Source organism: Humulus lupulus, chromosome 5 (assembly GCF_963169125.1).
Source record: "Humulus lupulus chromosome 5, drHumLupu1.1, whole genome shotgun sequence".
Lineage (NCBI taxonomy): Eukaryota > Viridiplantae > Streptophyta > Magnoliopsida > Rosales > Cannabaceae > Humulus > Humulus lupulus.
This window is the reverse complement of record NC_084797.1, coordinates 38,177,348-38,196,551: the sequence shown is the minus strand read 5'-3', so window position 1 is coordinate 38,196,551 and position 19,204 is coordinate 38,177,348. Positions and strand designations below refer to the sequence as shown.

General features: G+C 33.1%; 1 protein-coding gene across 11 annotated transcripts; it reads left to right on the top strand.

Annotated features, from left to right (window-relative positions):
- Positions 1–1,796: 1,796 nt before the first annotated feature.
- On the top strand, positions 1,797–8,601 carry LOC133834764 (mediator of RNA polymerase II transcription subunit 15a-like). 11 transcript variants are annotated; one of them, XM_062264495.1, is made up of 8 exons: positions 1,797–1,815; positions 2,602–2,732; positions 2,961–3,026; positions 3,119–3,178; positions 3,959–4,077; positions 4,177–4,244; positions 4,545–4,619; positions 4,926–8,601. In XM_062264495.1, the coding sequence occupies exon 8, from the start codon at positions 6,910–6,912 to the stop codon at positions 8,572–8,574; it is 1,665 nt and encodes a 554-aa protein (XP_062120479.1). In that variant the 5' UTR covers positions 1,797–1,815; positions 2,602–2,732; positions 2,961–3,026; positions 3,119–3,178; positions 3,959–4,077; positions 4,177–4,244; positions 4,545–4,619; positions 4,926–6,909; the 3' UTR covers positions 8,575–8,601. The 11 variants fall into 11 exon arrangements, with proteins under 11 accessions (XP_062120479.1, XP_062120477.1, XP_062120480.1 ...); XM_062264493.1 differs by adding an exon at positions 4,802–4,826 and having other exon boundaries at positions 3,119–4,244; positions 4,926–5,001; positions 5,621–8,601; XM_062264496.1 differs by lacking the exon at positions 3,959–4,077 and having other exon boundaries at positions 3,119–3,202; positions 4,926–5,001; positions 5,621–6,033.
- Positions 8,602–19,204: the final 10,603 nt, after the last annotated feature.

Genomic DNA, 19,204 nt, shown 5'->3' with positions numbered 1-19,204 from the left:
CTGCAAGCGAAGAATGGTGACCTTTGAACCGGAAGGGGAGGTACCCTTTGTATTTGTGGGGACAGTGAGTGGGCCATGAGTACCTATGATCTCTACACTGAAGGCTAGCGACCTAATGCAAGAGGGTTGCATAGGATTCCTAGAAAACATAGTGGATTCCACTAGGACTATTTCAGTTGGACCGGATGAGACCAGACTAGTGTGTGAGTTTCTTGATATATTCCTAGCAGACCTGCTAGGGTTGTCACCACAACTAGAGATCGAGTTCGTCATAGAGTTGGCGCCAGGGGCGGAGTTAGTATCCATGACACCTTGTAGAATGGCTCTAGGGAAGTTGAAGGAACTAAAGATTCAGTTGCAAGAGGTACTGGATCTAGGATTCATTAGACCCAAGTTTTTGCCATGGGGTGCTCCAGTGTTGTTCATCAGGAAGAAAGATGGATCCTTAAGGATGTGCATCGACTACAGAGAGTTGAATAAGTTAACCATTAACAATAAGTATCTGTTAGAGAATATATTTTTATACTCAATGGAAATATGGAAAAACCAAAATACAATTTTATGCAAAAAATACAATAGACAAGGTAATTGATTAAATAAATATTACAACTCAATTGCTCAAAATACAAGTAAATAGAAATAAGAGAAGGAAGAGAATTATAAGAACTAAAACCCTAAAACAAAAGATACCAATGAATATGTAAATAGAAATAGAGGAAGATGGTTACAAACTCAATACAATAATAATACAAGAAGACCAACAGAATGAAAAGATCAATGAAAAAACAAACTCTCACACAACCAAAGTGTAGAGTAGTGGAGATCACCAACTTGAACAAGGTTCAAAACCTTTGTGCAAAAGCTTGTTTCCCCTATTCTCTAAGCACCAAGGGATCTCTCTAGGAAATAGCTCTCTAGAATTATCAAGCTTTTATGGTGTATTTTCTAACCAAATGCTTTGTGGATAAAAAATGGTGTATCTTCACTACACCAAAATAGGACTACCTCAACATTAAATTCTAACAGTAATGAAAAAGTGTTATGCTAAATGTGTTAAAATTATAAGCGGGTTCACTCAAATTTTTGGAGCCATATGTTTCCTTTTTCATTTCTTTTTCTGCCAAGTTTAAAAGATTTATTTATCATTTTATTTAATTTTCTCTACATACTTCATCTTCCTCTAAGACCCATCTCTCTCGGTCTCTCACTCCCCTCCAGGAAAGATAAATCCCATTTAGAGTACTTGTAAACAACGATTCAAAGAAATATGAGAAGGCTACAAAGGGACCAAGCCAAAGCAAATCTTCTCATTACGTCAACCATTTCTCCAATCTCTCTCTTCCTGGTACTTTTGACCCTTTTCTCACAAACCCATTTCTCTTCATCCGTCAGGGTCCTCAGATTGAACTCCGACCGTCCATTCACTCCCGCCCTATCATCAATCTCAGACGTCCACGACCTCCTCCCCAAATTCGGTCTCCCAAAGGGTCTCCTCCCCAATTTCCAATCTTACTCTCTCTCAGGCGACGATAGTTTCGAGGTCGAGCTCAGAAGCCCTTGCTTTGTGTACTACGATAAGAAGATTATAGGGAAATTGAGCTATGGGTCGGTTTCTGATGTGATTGGAATTGAAGCCAAGATGCTCCTTTTGTGGGTCTCTATGACTAAGATTCATAGCGATAAGGGCTCAGATAGCATCAGATTCTATGTTGGATCTTTGTCTGAGGATCTTCCTGCCTCAAAATTTGAAAATGCTCCTGACTGTAAGAGTAAGGCTTGCAAATCGACCAACCTCGAATCCATTTGAGTCTTCAGGTATATTCATTATTCACACACACACACACACATATATACTATTGCTTTCTTTTCTAATGATTTCAAGACTATTTCTCTACCAAGTTTGGTAATTTGACTGTGATGATGGGATAACTTTGTTTGATTGGTTCATATTTTGTGTTTGACATTGATTGTTGATTTACTCAGTAATGAGATTATTTGGTTCCAATATGATAATTATAAGATTATTTCTCTACCAAGTTTAGGAATTTGACAGGGGATTATTTTATTTGGTTTGTCCAGGCACTAAGAACCCAACAACAGCCACCCATCAATCCCTCCCTCTACACTTTTATTGTCCATCTCTTGAATGATCCGCTCATTGGCCGTCCATTTCTCCAACACCACCCCTCTCTCAGTCTCGTCCTCTATTTCTCTGAAAACCCAGCAATGACTAACAATCTCTCCTTCCATATATTTCTCAAACCCTCTTTTTTGTTTCAGGTTATTAGTTTTGTATTAATATTTTAGAGTTTATTTTCAATGGTAAATGAACTCATTTATGATTTTTAATTTATTTCATGAGAGAGTAGTATTTCTCTTCATGTATATGTATTTGTGGCCTCTTATAACCTAGTATTTCTATTGAAATTGCTTCAATCTTTTAAATTTCTCTATTCGTCATATTTCAAACTTGCTAGTCAAATTATATTGAATATATAGTTGATTCTTATGAAGCTCACCATTAAGATACAATATCATACAGTATGCATAAAGAGGCATTAATTGTTTAATTGCTCTGGTTTCTTTTCCAAACTATTGCAGTAAACAGGAATTTACTCTCCAAGATAAAGAATCCACAAAATGATACCATTGAAGTTGGGCCTAGAGATTATAAGCTGACCTTTTCGTCTACCTCAGGACAACTAAAACAGATGTAAAATTCTAAAACTGAGGTAAGTTGTTTAATTTCAAAAAGTAACCATGGAAATATTTCTTAACCCAGTAGTTACATATTATAAAATCAGGCAAGCCAACCACAAATGGGCACTAAAAATTGAATGCTAACTTAAGTTTATATGTCAATTTTACATCTGTAAGGAACTTTTTTATGTCTTTTCTCTGACTTGACAAAAAAATTTGCATGCTAAAATAATGCTCATTTGATTGTCATATATTACAAGGTTGATGTACTAATACAACAGAGCTATCTCTGGTATGGTTCAAGCACTGGTGATTCTGATTCTCAGGTAAGCACTTCATGTGCTATGGTTGTCGAGTTATTCAAGTCCCAAATTTGTCCAAGCGATGCCTTCAGTACTTAAAATGATCTGTCTTGCAGGTTTCAGGGGCATATATTTTCTGGCCTAATGGGGCACCTCCAATTGTTGTTTCAAGATCAGTATGCACTTTCTTGCAGTTCAATGTATATATATGTTATTATTTATTTTCTATAAAAAAATTATAAGACCAATTTATGATAATAAGCTTTGAAAACAACAAATTAACCAAGAGCTTCTAATGGTTTTGACTTCTGATCTGTTATATAATTTCATGCATTTTACTGGTTCCACTAAAGGTCATTTGTGGTAATTTCATGACTTCTGATCTGTTGTAACGATTTGTCTGTAAAATTTTTAGTTTGACTGCTTATGATGGTCTGTATTGCTTTTTTAAAGTATATTAGTAAGCTTTTAAATAATGCCTTAGAGGTGTTTGAATGAATGATTCACTAAGATATATGTGAATAATTTCTTATCAGTGAGGAAATTGGATTTTTGGCCCTGAATTTTTTCTTAATGTTGATTATTTAAGAGTCCATAATTGTAAGTGTTAGTGTAAGACCCATGTATTTATGCTCTTTAGCTATAAATATATATAAATGGCTTTATGAGTGTGAATGAGGTAGGTTTTAGTTATATATAGTGGGATGTGCTCTGTTCCATAATTTTTCAAATATTTCTGAAGAAATAGTTACAGAGTCAAATTGGACCAGTGAGTTAAATGATTTCAAGGAAGCATCATAGTATCACTTTATATAATTAATTTATGATGTTCTGATAAAATTTCTGACCATAGTTCATACTTATTATATAATAAATTGACAAGCTTTTACATTATTTTACAAGTAATTTATATAAAATAAATTAAATGCACTTCTTTATTTTTAACTCCATATCAGCTTTAGATGTCTTGTTTAGTTATTCCACTTTGAAAGTAAATGGGTTCAATAGAAAGAGATTGTGGGTTCTTTATCATTAGTATATCAACCACAGAGACCTCTTCTAGAGACATCATCAAGTATGTTGTTGCCTTGTATAGTTTTGCATTGTTTTAAAGGTTTCTATAATTAGCAATTTTGCATTTCTCATATGATATTATGTGAACATCCTTTTGTAGCATCTGTCGATTCAGCTGCAACCGGACATGCGAGTGGAGTAGATTGGCAAGAAGAGGTTTACCAGAAGGTAATATGACTTGTTCATCAAACTAATTCCACCTATCAAGCTAGGATTCTGTAGCTGTTATGGAAGTAATTAAGATAATTGTGGATGACCAAGAATGTGAAACATACATGCAGTAATAAACTATAAATATCTGATTGGGAGGATAAAAAAATGATGAAGACATTGTGTGAATGACAGAAATTATGGTTGTTATTATATTTCATAAAAGCATGTACTATGTAGCTGACTGATGCATGTTAATTTAAGTTATTGGCACCTGAAAAAGTTAAAGTTAACTGTTTTTTTTCCATTTGTCGGCAGATCAAAACAATGAAGGAATTGTACTTACCTGAACTTCATGAATTGTATCAGAAAATTGCTGGCAAATTACAGCAGGTACGTTCTCATTTTTACTTACAAGGATCTGTTCAAAAATATATGAAATTTAATTAAAATAAACATATTAATGAAAACCCATAGTATAAAAGTAGAAAAGGGAAAGAAATTGAAACTTTTTAGCTTAAGTGAACCTTTTCTTATACTGTAAGCTTACTTGAGTCTGTTTTTTCTTTTGCCAGCTTACTCGATGGTTTAATGAAAGCAGTTAGTCATTGCTTTTTCCTTTCACTTGATAATGTATTCATTTTTGGTGGATCCTCATTTTTTGTCGGTTAATGATTTATAATAATCTCTGGTTTCCAGGTAAAATCTATGTCACCTAAGGCATTGAGTGCTTCTGTCAGGGACATTGGCTCTGTTGTCAGCATGGATGGTCAAAGTTGAGTACTATAGTACTCTCTTGCATATCCTCAAAGTTGGTCAGCCATAGATTTTGATGGCTAGAATTTTCCAGTGATATGAATTGCTGTGTGTTTTTTGACTTTGGATTGAAGTTTTAGTGCCATATTGTGGATACATTCCTCTGTTTTCATGTGATTTATTTTTCATGCATCTGGTTTAAATTTCAATTCTATTACTATTGATCCTAAATTAAGTTTATGATTTCATGGATTGTGTTGAAATGCCTATTCTCAAGTGTTCCCTCATTTGCTTCTGCCTTATTTTTGTGCATGCATATTTAATGTTTATTTCTATTCCTGTTAATTTATTGGAACATATATAATACAGTGCTAATTGAATATATATATATATATATATATTTATATATATTGTTCTGAGAACACTCCTTGCACTCATGTCCATGGTATATATAGTTTCTCATTGTTTTAAATATTGATTTATGTTTTTGTTTGTGTATTTCTCTCTTGTTTTGGACATTTAGCATTAGCTAGTTAGATTAAGTTTATTTTGTTGACCCAAACTCTTAAGTCTCCTTGTTTTGATGATTAACAAATATTTGATTATTATTTGTTACTAATGATCTGTTGATTTTGTAGCAAAAACTAAAGTGAATTAGCACTTCAAAGTCAAAATTATGACCAAGGGCAAAATGGTCATTTTACCAAGTTTTCCAGAAATGACCCAAAATGGACTTCAAGACTCAAGAAACTCAAGATAAAGGTTTAACTTAATTTCTTAGTCTTGTAAAGTGATTGCAAGTATACTTTAAGTCATAAGTATAGAATTTGGCTCACTCACGCACTAAAAAATGGTGATTTTTTAAAATGAGAAATAAATATCCTAAATTAATTTTTAAGAAAATACATCCCGATACGGTCGTAACGCAATTGGAATTTTTGAAATCGGATAAACGAGCTAAAAGTTATAAAGAATTGAAAAACGGGAAAATCGGCATAATCTGAGTTTTGCTCTCTGTTTGCCATCCGGAATTCCGGATGGGCAACCGGAATTCCGGTTGCTTCCAACCGGAATTCCGGTTCCCTCATCCGGACTTCCGGTTCGCGGCAGACAGCTTCGAAAATTAACTCCTAACGGCTATAAACGGCTAGTTTTTTCCCAAACTCTATATAAACTCGTTTTTTTCTTCAAATTGGTAGTTGGCTGAGCATTTATTACATATACCAAACCAAATCCATTGATTTCAAAGAGCTTTCAAAATTTAACTCATCCAAACACATATTCACACACTTGAGCCAAAATTTGTATTTATTTCTTCTAAGTGTGCTTGCTAATCACTCTAGGTTTCTCATTGTATTATCATACTTCTAGAGTGATTTTTGCTTGTAATATCAAACACATTCCCATATTGAGATTGAGGTGAGGTTGGCACCGGTTTTGTAAACAACCCGGTTAGAGTGAGATTGGCACTTCAACAATCCGAAAAAGAGGTTGATAGTCCTTGGTGGTGGAAAACTATTGTAAGAGGTTTGGAAATACCTTGGTGAAAAATTCCCGGTTGTAAGGGTTAGTCAAGCCCGCTAACTTGGCTCGATAGTTGAACTCAAAGCTAGGTCCTTAGCTTTGAAGACCAAGGACGTAGGTGGCTTAGTTCTACCGAACCTTGTAAAATTCGAGAGTTTGCGATTTCTTAACCTTCAACTCTTTACATTACAAGTTTAATTATTTGCTATATCTATTTGATTGCCATATTATTTGCTTTTGCTTGATAAATTTGATTTATTGCATAATTTGGCATATTAAGTTTTAAATTTCCGAAATTAGTTTAAATTTCCAATTCACCCCCCCTCTTGGAAACATATCTTGGGTTAACAATTGGTATCAGAGCTAGGGCTCATTTATTTGATTAGATTTTACAATCTAGAGCATGGCGTTTCCAAGTAATTCACAAAATAACATGTTAGAAGGTCTAAGCACAACTAGAGCACCATTCTTTAATGGAGTAGACTTTCCCTATTGGAAAATTAGGATGGAAACATATCTTCAATCTATTGATTATGATTTGTGGCATATAATGTCTAATGGTCCTTACATTCCTAAACATGTCATTAATGATAAAGAAGTTATTAAGACATATGAGGCATATGACGAAGAAGATAAGAAAATGCTTTCTAAGAATGCTAAAGCTAAATATGCACTTATATGTGGATTGGATAGAGATGTGTTCAAAAATATTGAACAAGCCTCTACCGCTCATGATATGTGGAAAATGCTTGAAGTCACTCATCAAGGAACAAATGCTATGAAGGAAACTAAAATTCAAATTTATTCTACTCAATATGAGAACTTTAAGATGAAAGCGGATGAAACTATTGCTAACATGTATACTCGTTTCACTACTATCACTAATGGTTTGAATTCTCTTGGCAAGGTACTTTCACAAAAGGAGATGGTGACCAAGATTTTGAGAAGTCTCACCAAAGCCTATCAAGGCAAAGTGATTGCCATTCAAGAAGCCAAGGATCTCTCAACACTTCCCTTGGAAGAACTAATTGGCTCACTCATGAACCATGAAATTTTCATGAGTGCACAAGATGAAGAGGAAGTTGAGAAGAAAAAGAAGACTATTGCATTCAAGTCTTCCTCCTCCCGTGCCATTAGTGAGGATGATGAGGATAGCATGTGTAGTGACATGGAGGATTTGGCACTCTTCACAAAGAAGTACAAAAAGTTCATGAAATTCAAGAAGAACTTTGGGAAGAAGCCACAAAGAGGAAGTGATTCAAAAGAAAAAGAAAGAAGGAGCAAAGATGATCCACCAATTTGCTTCGAATGCAAGAAGCCCGGTCACATGAAGATGGATTGCCCAATGAGAAAGAAAAATAAATACAAAGGAAGGGCAATGTTGGCGGATTGGCTCAATAGTGATGAGGAGGACTCCGACAATGAGGAGAAGAATGAAGTAGCTAACATGTGCATGATGGCTCTTGATGATGGGGTAAGCATTTCTAGCCAAAGTGATTATGATAGTGAAAATGATGATGATAACTTAGAAATACCATATGATGAGTTGTCTAGTTCATTTAAGGATCTATTTAATGATTTTGGAAAATTGCTTGCTAAAAACCAAACTCTTAGAGAAAAGACCAACATGCTATTAAAAGAAATTGAGATTTTGAAATTAAATGAAAAAGAACTCTTAACTAAATCTCAATGTACTACTTGCTCCTCTTATAAGAAAGAAATTGGAAAATTGCATGATAACATAAAAAGCCTTAAGAATGACATATATACTTTTACAAAAGGTAAAGAAGGCTATGAACTTATGCTAGGGAGTCAATCTTGTGGTTTTGAAAAAAGTGGTATTGGATATGATCCTAGTAGGAAACAAAAATTTTTGAGAAACTTCTTTGTAAAACCAACTAGCCTACCACACTTTACATGCACATATTGTAACCAAGATGGTCATACTATTTCATATTGTCATGTAAAGAGATATGCATATCTAGGCAAGACCAAATGGGTACCAAAGGGTTCCAAAACTAACAAGAAAGGACCCAAAGTTGTTTGGGTACCAAAGGCCAACAAATGATTTTATTTTTGTAGGAATCAACAAGGAAGAGCAAAAGCTTGTGGTTCTTGGATAGTGGTTGTTCCAAGCATATGACCGGTGACCCATCAAGATTTTCGAGTTTTAAGAGCAAGGAAAGTGGCTTTGTCACTTTTGGAGACAATTCAAAAGGAAAAATCTTGGGCATTGGTGATATCGGTAACATATACTCTCCATGTATTAAAAATGTGCTTCTTGTTGATAACCTTAAACATAATTTACTTAGTATTAGTCAACTATGTGATAAAGATTTTCGTGTTGTTTTTGAATCCTCAAAATGCTCCATTGAAAATGCTTCAACCAATGAAGTTATTTTTGTTGGAGAAAGGAAGGATAATGTTTATGTTATTGATGTTGATTCATTTGATAGCAAAAATAAATGTTTAACCGTTATGAATGATAATTCTTGGTTGTGGCATAGAAGATTAGGACATGCTAGTATGGATTCTATTTCAAAGTTGGTTAGAAAAGATCTTGTTGTTGGTTTGCCATCTATTCCTTTTGTTAAAGATAAACTTTGTGATGCATGCCAATTTGGAAAACAAATTAAAACATCTTTTCATTCCAAGAAAGAGATTTCAACCTCTAGACCTTTGCAATTGCTTCATATTGATTTATTTGGTCCTTCAAGAATTGCTAGTCTAGGTGGTAAATACTATGCATTTGTGATTGTTGATGATTTTTCTAGATTTACATGGGTTATATTTTTGAAACTCAAAAATGATGTTTTGGAAAATCTAGTTAAATTTTGTAAGAGTGTGCAAAATGAAAAAGGGTATTCAATCACCTCCATTAGGAGTGATCATGGTGGAGAGTTTGACAATGATGCTTTAGAATTGTTTTGTGATGAACATGGTTTTAACCATAACTTTTCGGCTCCAAGAACTCCACAACAAAATGGAGTTGTCGAAAGGAAGAATAGAACAATTCAAGAAATGGCTAGGTCAATGCTCAATGAAATCTCATTACCTAAATATTTTTGGGCCGAGGCCGTTAATACTTCTTGTTATATTTTGAACCGTGTTTTCATTAGGCCTAACATGAATAAAACCCCTTATGAGCTTTGGAAAGGGAGAAAACCCAACATTGGATATTTTAGAGTTTTTGGATGTAAATGCTATATTTTGAACACCAAGGACAACCTTGGAAAATTTGATGCAAAATCCGATGTTGGAATTTTTATAGGTTATTCAACACATAGTAAAGCTTATAGAATTTATAACAAAAGAACTAATGTTGTTGAAGAATCTATTCATGTTGCATTTGATGAGTCTAACCCTCCTACAAGCAGAAGTGTAGATGATGATGTTGTAGGTTTGGGAGAAGAGGTTCAAAAGCTTGACATTGGAGAATCATCTAACGCTCCATCACAAACTCCCAAAGAGGAACTACCCGAGGAAAAGGTAAATGAAAGCAAAGGTATGGATTCTAACCTCCCTCATGAGTGGAAGTTCAAAAGTGCTCATCCCATAGACCAAATTCTAGGTGATCCTTCACAAGGAGTCACAACTAGAAGCTCCCTTAGAAACTTATGTAATTTCATTGCTTTTATTTCTCAAATTGAACCAAAGAATTTTAAAGAGGCCGAGTTCGATGAATCTTGGCTTCTAGCTATGCAAGAAGAAATAAATCAATTTATTAGAAATGATGTTTGGGAGTTAGTTCCAAGACCGTCACACCAATCGGTGATTGGAACAAAATGGGTCTATAGAAATAAGGTAGATGAGCATGGGGTCATTGTGCGTAACAAGGCTAGATTAGTGGCCCAAGGTTACAATCAAGAAGAAGGAATTGATTATGAGGAGACCTTTGCCCCGGTAGCAAGACTTGAGTCCATAAGAATGTTATTAGCTTTTGCATGCCACAAGAATTTTGTCTTGTATCAATTGGATGTTAAAAGCGCTTTCTTAAATGGATACATTATGGAAGAGGTTTATGCTCTCAACCCCCCGGTTTTCAAGATCACAAACACCCTAACCATGTTTACAAATTAAAGAAAGCATTATATGGTTTAAAGCAAGCTCCTAGAGCTTGGTATGATCGTTTAAGCACTTTTCTTATCTCAAATGGTTTTTCAATGGGAAAAGCGGATAATACACTTTTTATTAAAAGAAAATCAAAAGACATTATTATAGTACAAATCTATGTTGATGATATTATTTTTGGTGCTACTAATGATGTTCTTTGTGAAGAATTTTCAAAGTGTATGCATAGTGAATTTGAGATGAGCATGACGGGAGAGCTCAACTTTTTCCTTGGACTTAAAATAAAGCAACAAAAGAATGGAATCTTCATAAGTCAATCCAAGTATATCAAGGATCTACTTCAAAAGTTTGACTTGGCCAATGCAAAGTCCATGAAAACCCCTATGAGCACCTCCATAAAGATGGACAAGGATGAAAGTGGTAAGGATGTTGACATCACCAAGTATCGAGGTATGATTGGCTCATTATTATATTTAACTGCTAGTAGACCCGATATTTTGTTTAGTGTTGGTCTATGTGCTAGGTACCAATCATGTCCCAAGGAATCCCACTTAAGTGCCGTTAAGAGAATCTTTAGATACTTGATAGGCACAATGAATCTAGGACTTTGGTATCCCAAGAACTCAAACTTTGAAATCATTAGTTACTCGGATGCGGACTTTGCCGGTTGTAAGTCGGATAGGAAAAGTACTAGTGGAACATGTCACTTTCTAGGAAACTCTTTAGTGTCATGGTTTAGCAAGAAACAAAACTCGGTAGCCCTATCCACAACCGAAACCGAATACATAGCCGCCGGTAGTTGTTGTGCTCAAATACTTTGGATGAAACAAACTCTTAAGGATTTTGATGTTGATTTTGAATGTACACCCATAAAGTGTGACAATACTAGTGCCATTAACCTCTCTAAGAATCCAATCTTGCATTCTAGAGCCAAGCATATTGATATAAGGCACCACTTCCTTAGAGACCATATCCAAAGAGGAGACATTATGCTAGATTTTGTGAGCACCAATTTCCAACTAGCGGATATTTTCACCAAGCCTCTTAGTGATGAGAGATTTAGTTTTATTAGAAGAGAGCTAGGAATGACCAACATAAATGAAATTTAAGGTTTACTAGCTACTTGAATATCATATCTCTCCTTACTTACTTATGCATGTATACTCTCACTATAATATGATTCTATGCATAAATAAGCAAAATCTTATAACACTTGACCTATTAGATATATGTCTTTGAGGATAACAAATTATAGGTCATGATATGAATCTTTGGTGAACTTTGAACTCATTTTTGATTGAGTAAATATGTGAATTTTTGCATATGTGCCTAGTATATGTGTTTATGTGTTTAAACTTGTCTAAATAAGTCTATCTAGTATGCCTATAGGGTTTCTATGCTTGAATTACTCTTTGAACAATTTTTAGGTATGCTAAGTATTGAAAATTTGTTAGTTTTTGCCTAAATGAGTGTTTTTCGCCAAACTTACTCAATTTTCAACATTTTTCAAATCCGTCAGTTTGAGCACCTCAAATTTAACACATTTGAACTATTGCAAAAAGAATTTTTCGATTTGGTTGCATAAAACTCATTTTTGGTAGATTTCTACTCTTCAAGGCCTTTTTAATGCATTTTTCGAAAAATCTACCCAAAATGCTCAATTTTCATCATTTTTCGAAACCGTAACTTCCCACACCTCACATTTAACATTCTTGAGGTGTTGCAAAAAGAATTTTTTGATTTAGATGCATAAAACTCATTTTTGGTAGATTTCTACTTTTCAAGGCCTTTTAAGGCATTTTTCGAAAAATCTACCCAAAATTCTCAATTTTCCATATTTTTCGATTCCGTCACTTCACACACCTCATATTTAATATTATTGAACTGCTGGAAAAAGAATTTTTCAATTTGGTTGAACAGATTTCGTTTTTGGTAAGTTCTTGGCTTTCTTGAATTTCTTTTTAAAACTTACCGTAAATCGTCATTTTTCAACATTTTTCAGATTTTCTTGTTTGAGCATATTCATTTTCTCATATTTTAGGTGTTAGAAAAAGTTTGGGGTCAATTGGGTTAAAAACGAAGTTTTTAGGCACGTTTTTGAAAAGAGGGCTGGGCTGGTGCACCAACCGGAATTCCGGTTGGCTGTGCACAGACCAACCGGAATTCCGGTTGGCGCCTGACAGCAGCTACTTCAGTTTTTTTTGGCCTTTTAAAATGCATTTTTACTTTTTCTTGTGTACTTGTGTATTTGCATGGCTTTATGCCTTATGTATGAATGTTTAAACTATTTAATCCATGTTTGTTTATGATTTATTTTGTGAATTCTTTTGCCATCCTTTTTGATGAATCAAAAGAGGGAGAAGTGATAGGATTATTTTTAACTGTTTTGGCAAAACCTCAATATCTAAGACTAACAATGTTATTTGAACTTAAGTGATATATTGAGGGGGAGTTTACAAAATCATGCAAGGTAAAACTAAAAGGTAAATTTCTTTTATCCTTGCACACATTAAGGGGGAGCTAATCTAATATTCATATTTAAAAATATCTTCTTTCCCTTGTAAAATAATCAAATATTTGATATCATCAAAAAGGGGGAGATTGTTGACCCAAACTCTTAAGTCTCCTTGTTTTGATGATTAACAAATATTTGATTATTATTTGTTACTAATGATCTGTTGATTTTGTAGCAAAAACTAAAGTGAATTAGCACTTCAAAGTCAAAATTATGACCAAGGGCAAAATGGTCATTTTACCAAGTTTTCCAGAAATGACCCAAAATGGACTTCAAGACTCAAGAAACTCAAGATAAAGGTTTAACTTAATTTCTTAGTCTTGTAAAGTGATTGCAAGTATACTTTAAGTCATAAGTATAGAATTTGGCTCACTCACGCACTAAAAAATGGTGATTTTTTAAAATGAGAAATAAATATCCTAAATTAATTTTTAAGAAAATACATCCCGATACGGTCGTAACGCAATTGGAATTTTTGAAATCGGATAAACGAGCTAAAAGTTATAAAGAATTGAAAAACGGGAAAATCGGCATAATCTGAGTTTTGCTCTCTGTTTGCCATCCGGAATTCCGGATGGGCAACCGGAATTCCGGTTGCTTCCAACCGGAATTCCGGTTCCCTCATCCGGACTTCCGGTTCGCGGCAGACAGCTTCGAAAATTAACTCCTAACGGCTATAAACGGCTAGTTTTTTCCCAAACTCTATATAAACTCGTTTTTTTCTTCAAATTGGTAGTTGGCTGAGCATTTATTACATATACCAAACCAAATCCATTGATTTCAAAGAGCTTTCAAAGTTTAACTCATCCAAACACATATTCACACACTTGAGCCAAAATTTGTATTTATTTCTTCTAAGTGTGCTTGCTAATCACTCTAGGTTTCTCATTGTATTATCATACTTCTAGAGTGATTTTTGCTTGTAATATCAAACACATTCCCATATTGAGATTGAGGTGAGGTTGGCACCGGTTTTGTAAACAACCCGGTTAGAGTGAGATTGGCACTTCAACAATCCGAAAAAGAGGTTGATAGTCCTTGGTGGTGGAAAACTATTGTAAGAGGTTTGGAAATACCTTGGTGAAAAATTCCCGGTTGTAAGGGTTAGTCAAGCCCGCTAACTTGGCTCGATAGTTGAACTCAAAGCTAGGTCCTTAGCTTTGAAGACCAAGGACGTAGGTGGCTTAGTTCTACCGAACCTTGTAAAATTCGAGAGTTTGCGATTTCTTAACCTTCAACTCTTTACATTACAAGTTTAATTATTTGCTATATCTATTTGATTGCCATATTATTTGCTTTTGCTTGATAAATTTGATTTATTGCATAATTTGGCATATTAAGTTTTAAATTTCCGAAATTAGTTTAAATTTCCAATTCACCCCCCCTCTTGGAAACATATCTTGGGTTAACATATTTTTCATTAAAAATATTAATTTTTAATAGAAAAACTTGTTTTAAATAATTTTGTGAATCTTTTATAATGTTATCTAATGGTGATCATATTTTATTTTCTCTTTTTATGACATTTTAAATATGTTTTTTCTTCTATTTGTTTAGTGTACATTATTCTATATTAAAAATATCCCATTTCCATTTTCTTTATTGTGATTTTAAAATAAATTGTAGAAGTTATGGAAGGATTGGTGTTAATTACCATTTAGCTTTCATTCATATTTGGGCTTGCAGCAATATTGAAATAACAACCACATGGAACTAATGATTTGATCTGACCCAACGATTTTGATCCCTTATTAGGGTGCTTTTGGTGCACTTTTCATCAACTAAAACTTGTTATGGATTCACTTGTATGGGTATTTTGGCTAATAGTAAGCAATATTGAAGAAACTGGGCTAAAACCTTTAACTGATTAAAATGCTAAAAAAAATTTTCAGGTGCATTTTTTTTATTATTGTTTTTTTATATGATTATGTTGGATAATAAGCAAGTGTAGATAATTCTCTTATCTTGTTGGTACATATTAACAGAGTTTCAAGTTCTGCAGTCAATTTTAGACCTTATGTTGGATAATATATATACATAATTTTAGACCTTATGTTATAAGTTACTGCATTCATACATATATATTTGGATATAATTGTAGATTTTCTATCTGTTAAAAGCTACTGAATCCATACATATGCAGGTTCTGGCTACTATACATGTCATTACCATGATTTGAAATTTGTGTACCACAAGCGTATTGGTGTTATTAAAAGCATTTTTTCTTGTAGCATGCTGTTTAAACTTTATTGCTTGGTCCTCTCTTGATGATGCCTTGTCTTCTGTTTTTACAAGTGAGCATTACACTCCTATTTATAGAGTTTGAGATACCCTTTTGAATTTCAAATTCCACCAACCCCATGGCTATTACCAATGTTTAATTAGATGTTTATGGAATTAAAATGAAGATTTGAGAGTTATTTGGGATGTTAGAACCGATCAATTTGGAAAAAACTGAAAAACCAAGTTGGATGTCAGCCTCACTGGCTGCGTCTAGGACTTTTCAGTGGCCACGACCACTGACATCTGTCCCCCAGGTCGTGACCACAAACCATTTTCAGCACAAAAAAGTCATTTTTTCAAAACATTCCAAAACGTCCCAAATCCTTTCTCACATGATTTTGTAACCTCCAAACACCTATTGAGAGTTAAAAACATGTCTCCAACAGCCATATTTCATCATGGCTTTGTGAAATCCAATCTCAAATGTGTAACATATAATATACACATTATTGGGTAATATTTGGGAGTTACAAATTTGTAATTGATTTTGTAACTCTAAAATATATGTTACATTTGGGCACACACATGTGTCTAATTTTGTAACTCTTAATAATATGTTACAAGGTGTGACAAATCATATTTGCGTGACAAATCACATTTTGTAACATTATTTAATCTAACATTATATTATATGAAATAATATAATATTCCCCCACTAGATTAAATAATCCCTTTTTGTAACACTTATTTAATCAATCAAACATTATATTAAAATATAATATTCCCCCACTTGATTAAATAATCACTTTCTATAGAAACCTTTGCATTGGTGCATAAAGTAAAATGTCTTTCGACTTGAATATTACCTTAGTGTAATTATCACAAAATTTGTTGAAATTTTGGTTGCCGAAGCATTGAATCACTATCCCTTGATAACAAACCAGTGAACACACACACACCTTTGCTGTGTTCACTTGAGACCTCGATGTCTCGCTTTGGCACCGTTAATGGCCATGTGCACATTCTATTCATAGACTTTTCTTGAGAGTGACTCTCAATTCTCATGAGGGTCTATATAGGTAGAACTCTTATAGTATTTTGTTATTCTAAAATACTTGTCTTTTCAAGACTGAGTTCTATTTAAAAAAATCTTTCAGTTTTAACCCTTATTTTGGTAACACACTAGTACTCATATCTCAGATGGGACAAAATTTGAGTACTACTACTATTCACTTGATTGACTTGTTATTACATATTGAATCTAATACTAGTTTGGTTACTAGTATTAAGATAGGTTACCATCAACCGTGAATCTCTTTAGGGAGTCTAAGTCCCACCCCTTAAGATGTAGAAATGATTTCATTTGAATCATTTCTTTTCTCATGTATTCATACTTAGACACTCTCATTATTTTATTCAAACTTTGTTGCTAGCCATAATTTGATTAAAATAGTTGCCTCTTTAAAATAGTGATTTTGACCATAGTCAACACCCCCATAGTTTAATATCCAAGATAAACATTTGAATGTTAATTCTAGAAACTTATTTTGTTTCTAGAATTCTCATTTATGTTTTAAATTTATTCCTTCCTGAATCAAAATATTACAAAAGAACAACTTTAGACACCAAGCATGTTTAGATTTGTTCATTCTATACACATATAGCCAATGTGATTTAGAATGTGGAATTCCAAATCATCTATTTGATAGGATGATCAAATTAATCAATTGATTAACTTTTGGAGAATCACCCCCACATTTCTCACATAGTGATAATCACTTTAAAATAGAATTCTCTTCCTTTCTATTAAGTCTTTTATCCTCCAAAATAAATCTAGACTTATAATTCTCAAAGTTTATCATGAGTCATCTAAGCCACATGATAAACTCTCAATATATCAAGATAAAAACCTCAATGTTTATCTTGATTTATTTACTTGCTAAAGCAAGACACACTTCTTTAAAAGCAACTTTTACTTTTAGTTGTCTAAATAATCTCAAAATCACTTAAACAACTTTTGTGCATTTTTAAGAGTCTCTTTGAGATTCTTTTGCAAACATCAATTTGACATATATTGATTTTCTCATAAAAATCAAAATGAAAATGTCAATTTTTTAAAAACTTTAAATCAAAGAAAATAAACCCTCATTGATTTACTTAAACACTTTGATTTCTTATGTTTTTGTTTAAGATTATCTCCTCATTGAGATCAATTTAAACATATAACCATCTTTAACCAAAATGAATAAAGTTCTCTTTTATCACCATTGGTGTAAAGATTCAAAATTGCTTCTCCAATTTTGAAATGTCTCCTCGTTGAATATTTAAGAATTATTTTTACTAAATAATTCTCAAATACATTTCATTTGACCACACTCTAGACTATAAGTCTATTGAGTCAATATGTCATCCTACAATTTTTGAATCCACCTTGATCCATTTTTCTTGCAATGGCAAGACACAATCATTAAAAGATGTAACCCCCCTAGGTTCATCTTTTCTTATCTCATAAAACGAGATGCTCATCTTTTAAATGAGAAAATTTTCAATTCTCAAATATATTTTATTTATTCACAAATCACATACTAACAATAATATAAGATAAAACTTATTAACATCTCACAAATGTTTGCATGATTATAATTTAATATAATTTCACATAGTTGTCAACATACATAACTAATATCATACTAATATGACTCTTTATTAATATGAAAATATGAATTACAAATATCATACACATATGATTTCACATTTCTATTGATTCACAAAATCAATATATTTATACATGTCATATAAAACTCATATAGTTGTCATTCTAATAATTTTCTATTAACACAAAATAAGACAATTCTATGACATGCTAGCATATTACTTAATAATCTACTAGATTATTTATATATTAATCACATATAACAAAAACTCAAAATATTATATTATCTTCTAATCTAACCACAAAAAAACAAAGGAGATTAGAAAACAATGAACCTCATTTATAAAATTTTCTTCTTCTCATTTCTATGAAAACCATTAGATCTTCTAAGAAAACTAAAAAATAACATTACCTTATCTTACCATATTTTCAAAGTTGGATCCTCGTATGATTTCCATGGTTTCTCCTTCCATTGAAAAAGAAACATAAGGTTTTGATTGTTAGAGAATATATTTGTATACTCAATGGAAATATGGAAAAACCAAAATACAATAGACAAGGTAATTGATTAAATAAATATTACAACTCAATTGCTCAAAATATAAGTAAATAGAAATAAGAGAAGGAAGAGAATTATAAGAACTAAAACCCTAAAACAAAAGATACATATGAATATGTAAATAGAAATAGAGGAAGTGTTACAAACTCAATACAATAATAATACAAGAAGACCAACAAAATGAAAAGATCAATGAAAAAACAAACTCTCACACAACCAAAGTGTAGAGTAGTGGGGATCACCAACTTGAACAAGGTTCAAAACCTTTGTCCAAAACCTTATTTCTCCTTATTCTCTAAGCACTAAGGGATCTCTCTTGGAAATAGTTCTCTGGAATTATCAAGCTTCTATGGTGTATTTTCCAGCCAAGTACTTTGTGGATGGAAAATGGTGTATCTTACAAGTGAGCATTAGGCTCCTATTTACGGAGTTTGAGATACCCCTTTGAATTTCAAATTCCACCAACCCCATGACTGTTACCAATGTTTAATTTGATGTTTATGGAATTAAAATGGAGATTTGGGAGTTATTCGGGATGTTAGAACCGTTCAATTTGGAAAAAACTGAAAAACCAAGTTGGCTGTCAGCCTCATTGGCCGCGGCCAGGACTTTTCAGTGGCTGCGGCCACTGGCTTCTGTCCCCCAGGCTGCGGCCACAGGCCATTTTCAGCACAAAA

Excerpts from the sequence above, each read along its gene's own strand:
- LOC133834764 (XM_062264488.1), top strand. The coding sequence starts at position 6,910 with ATGGCGTTTCCAAGTAATTCACAAAATAACATGTTAGAAGGTCTAAGC.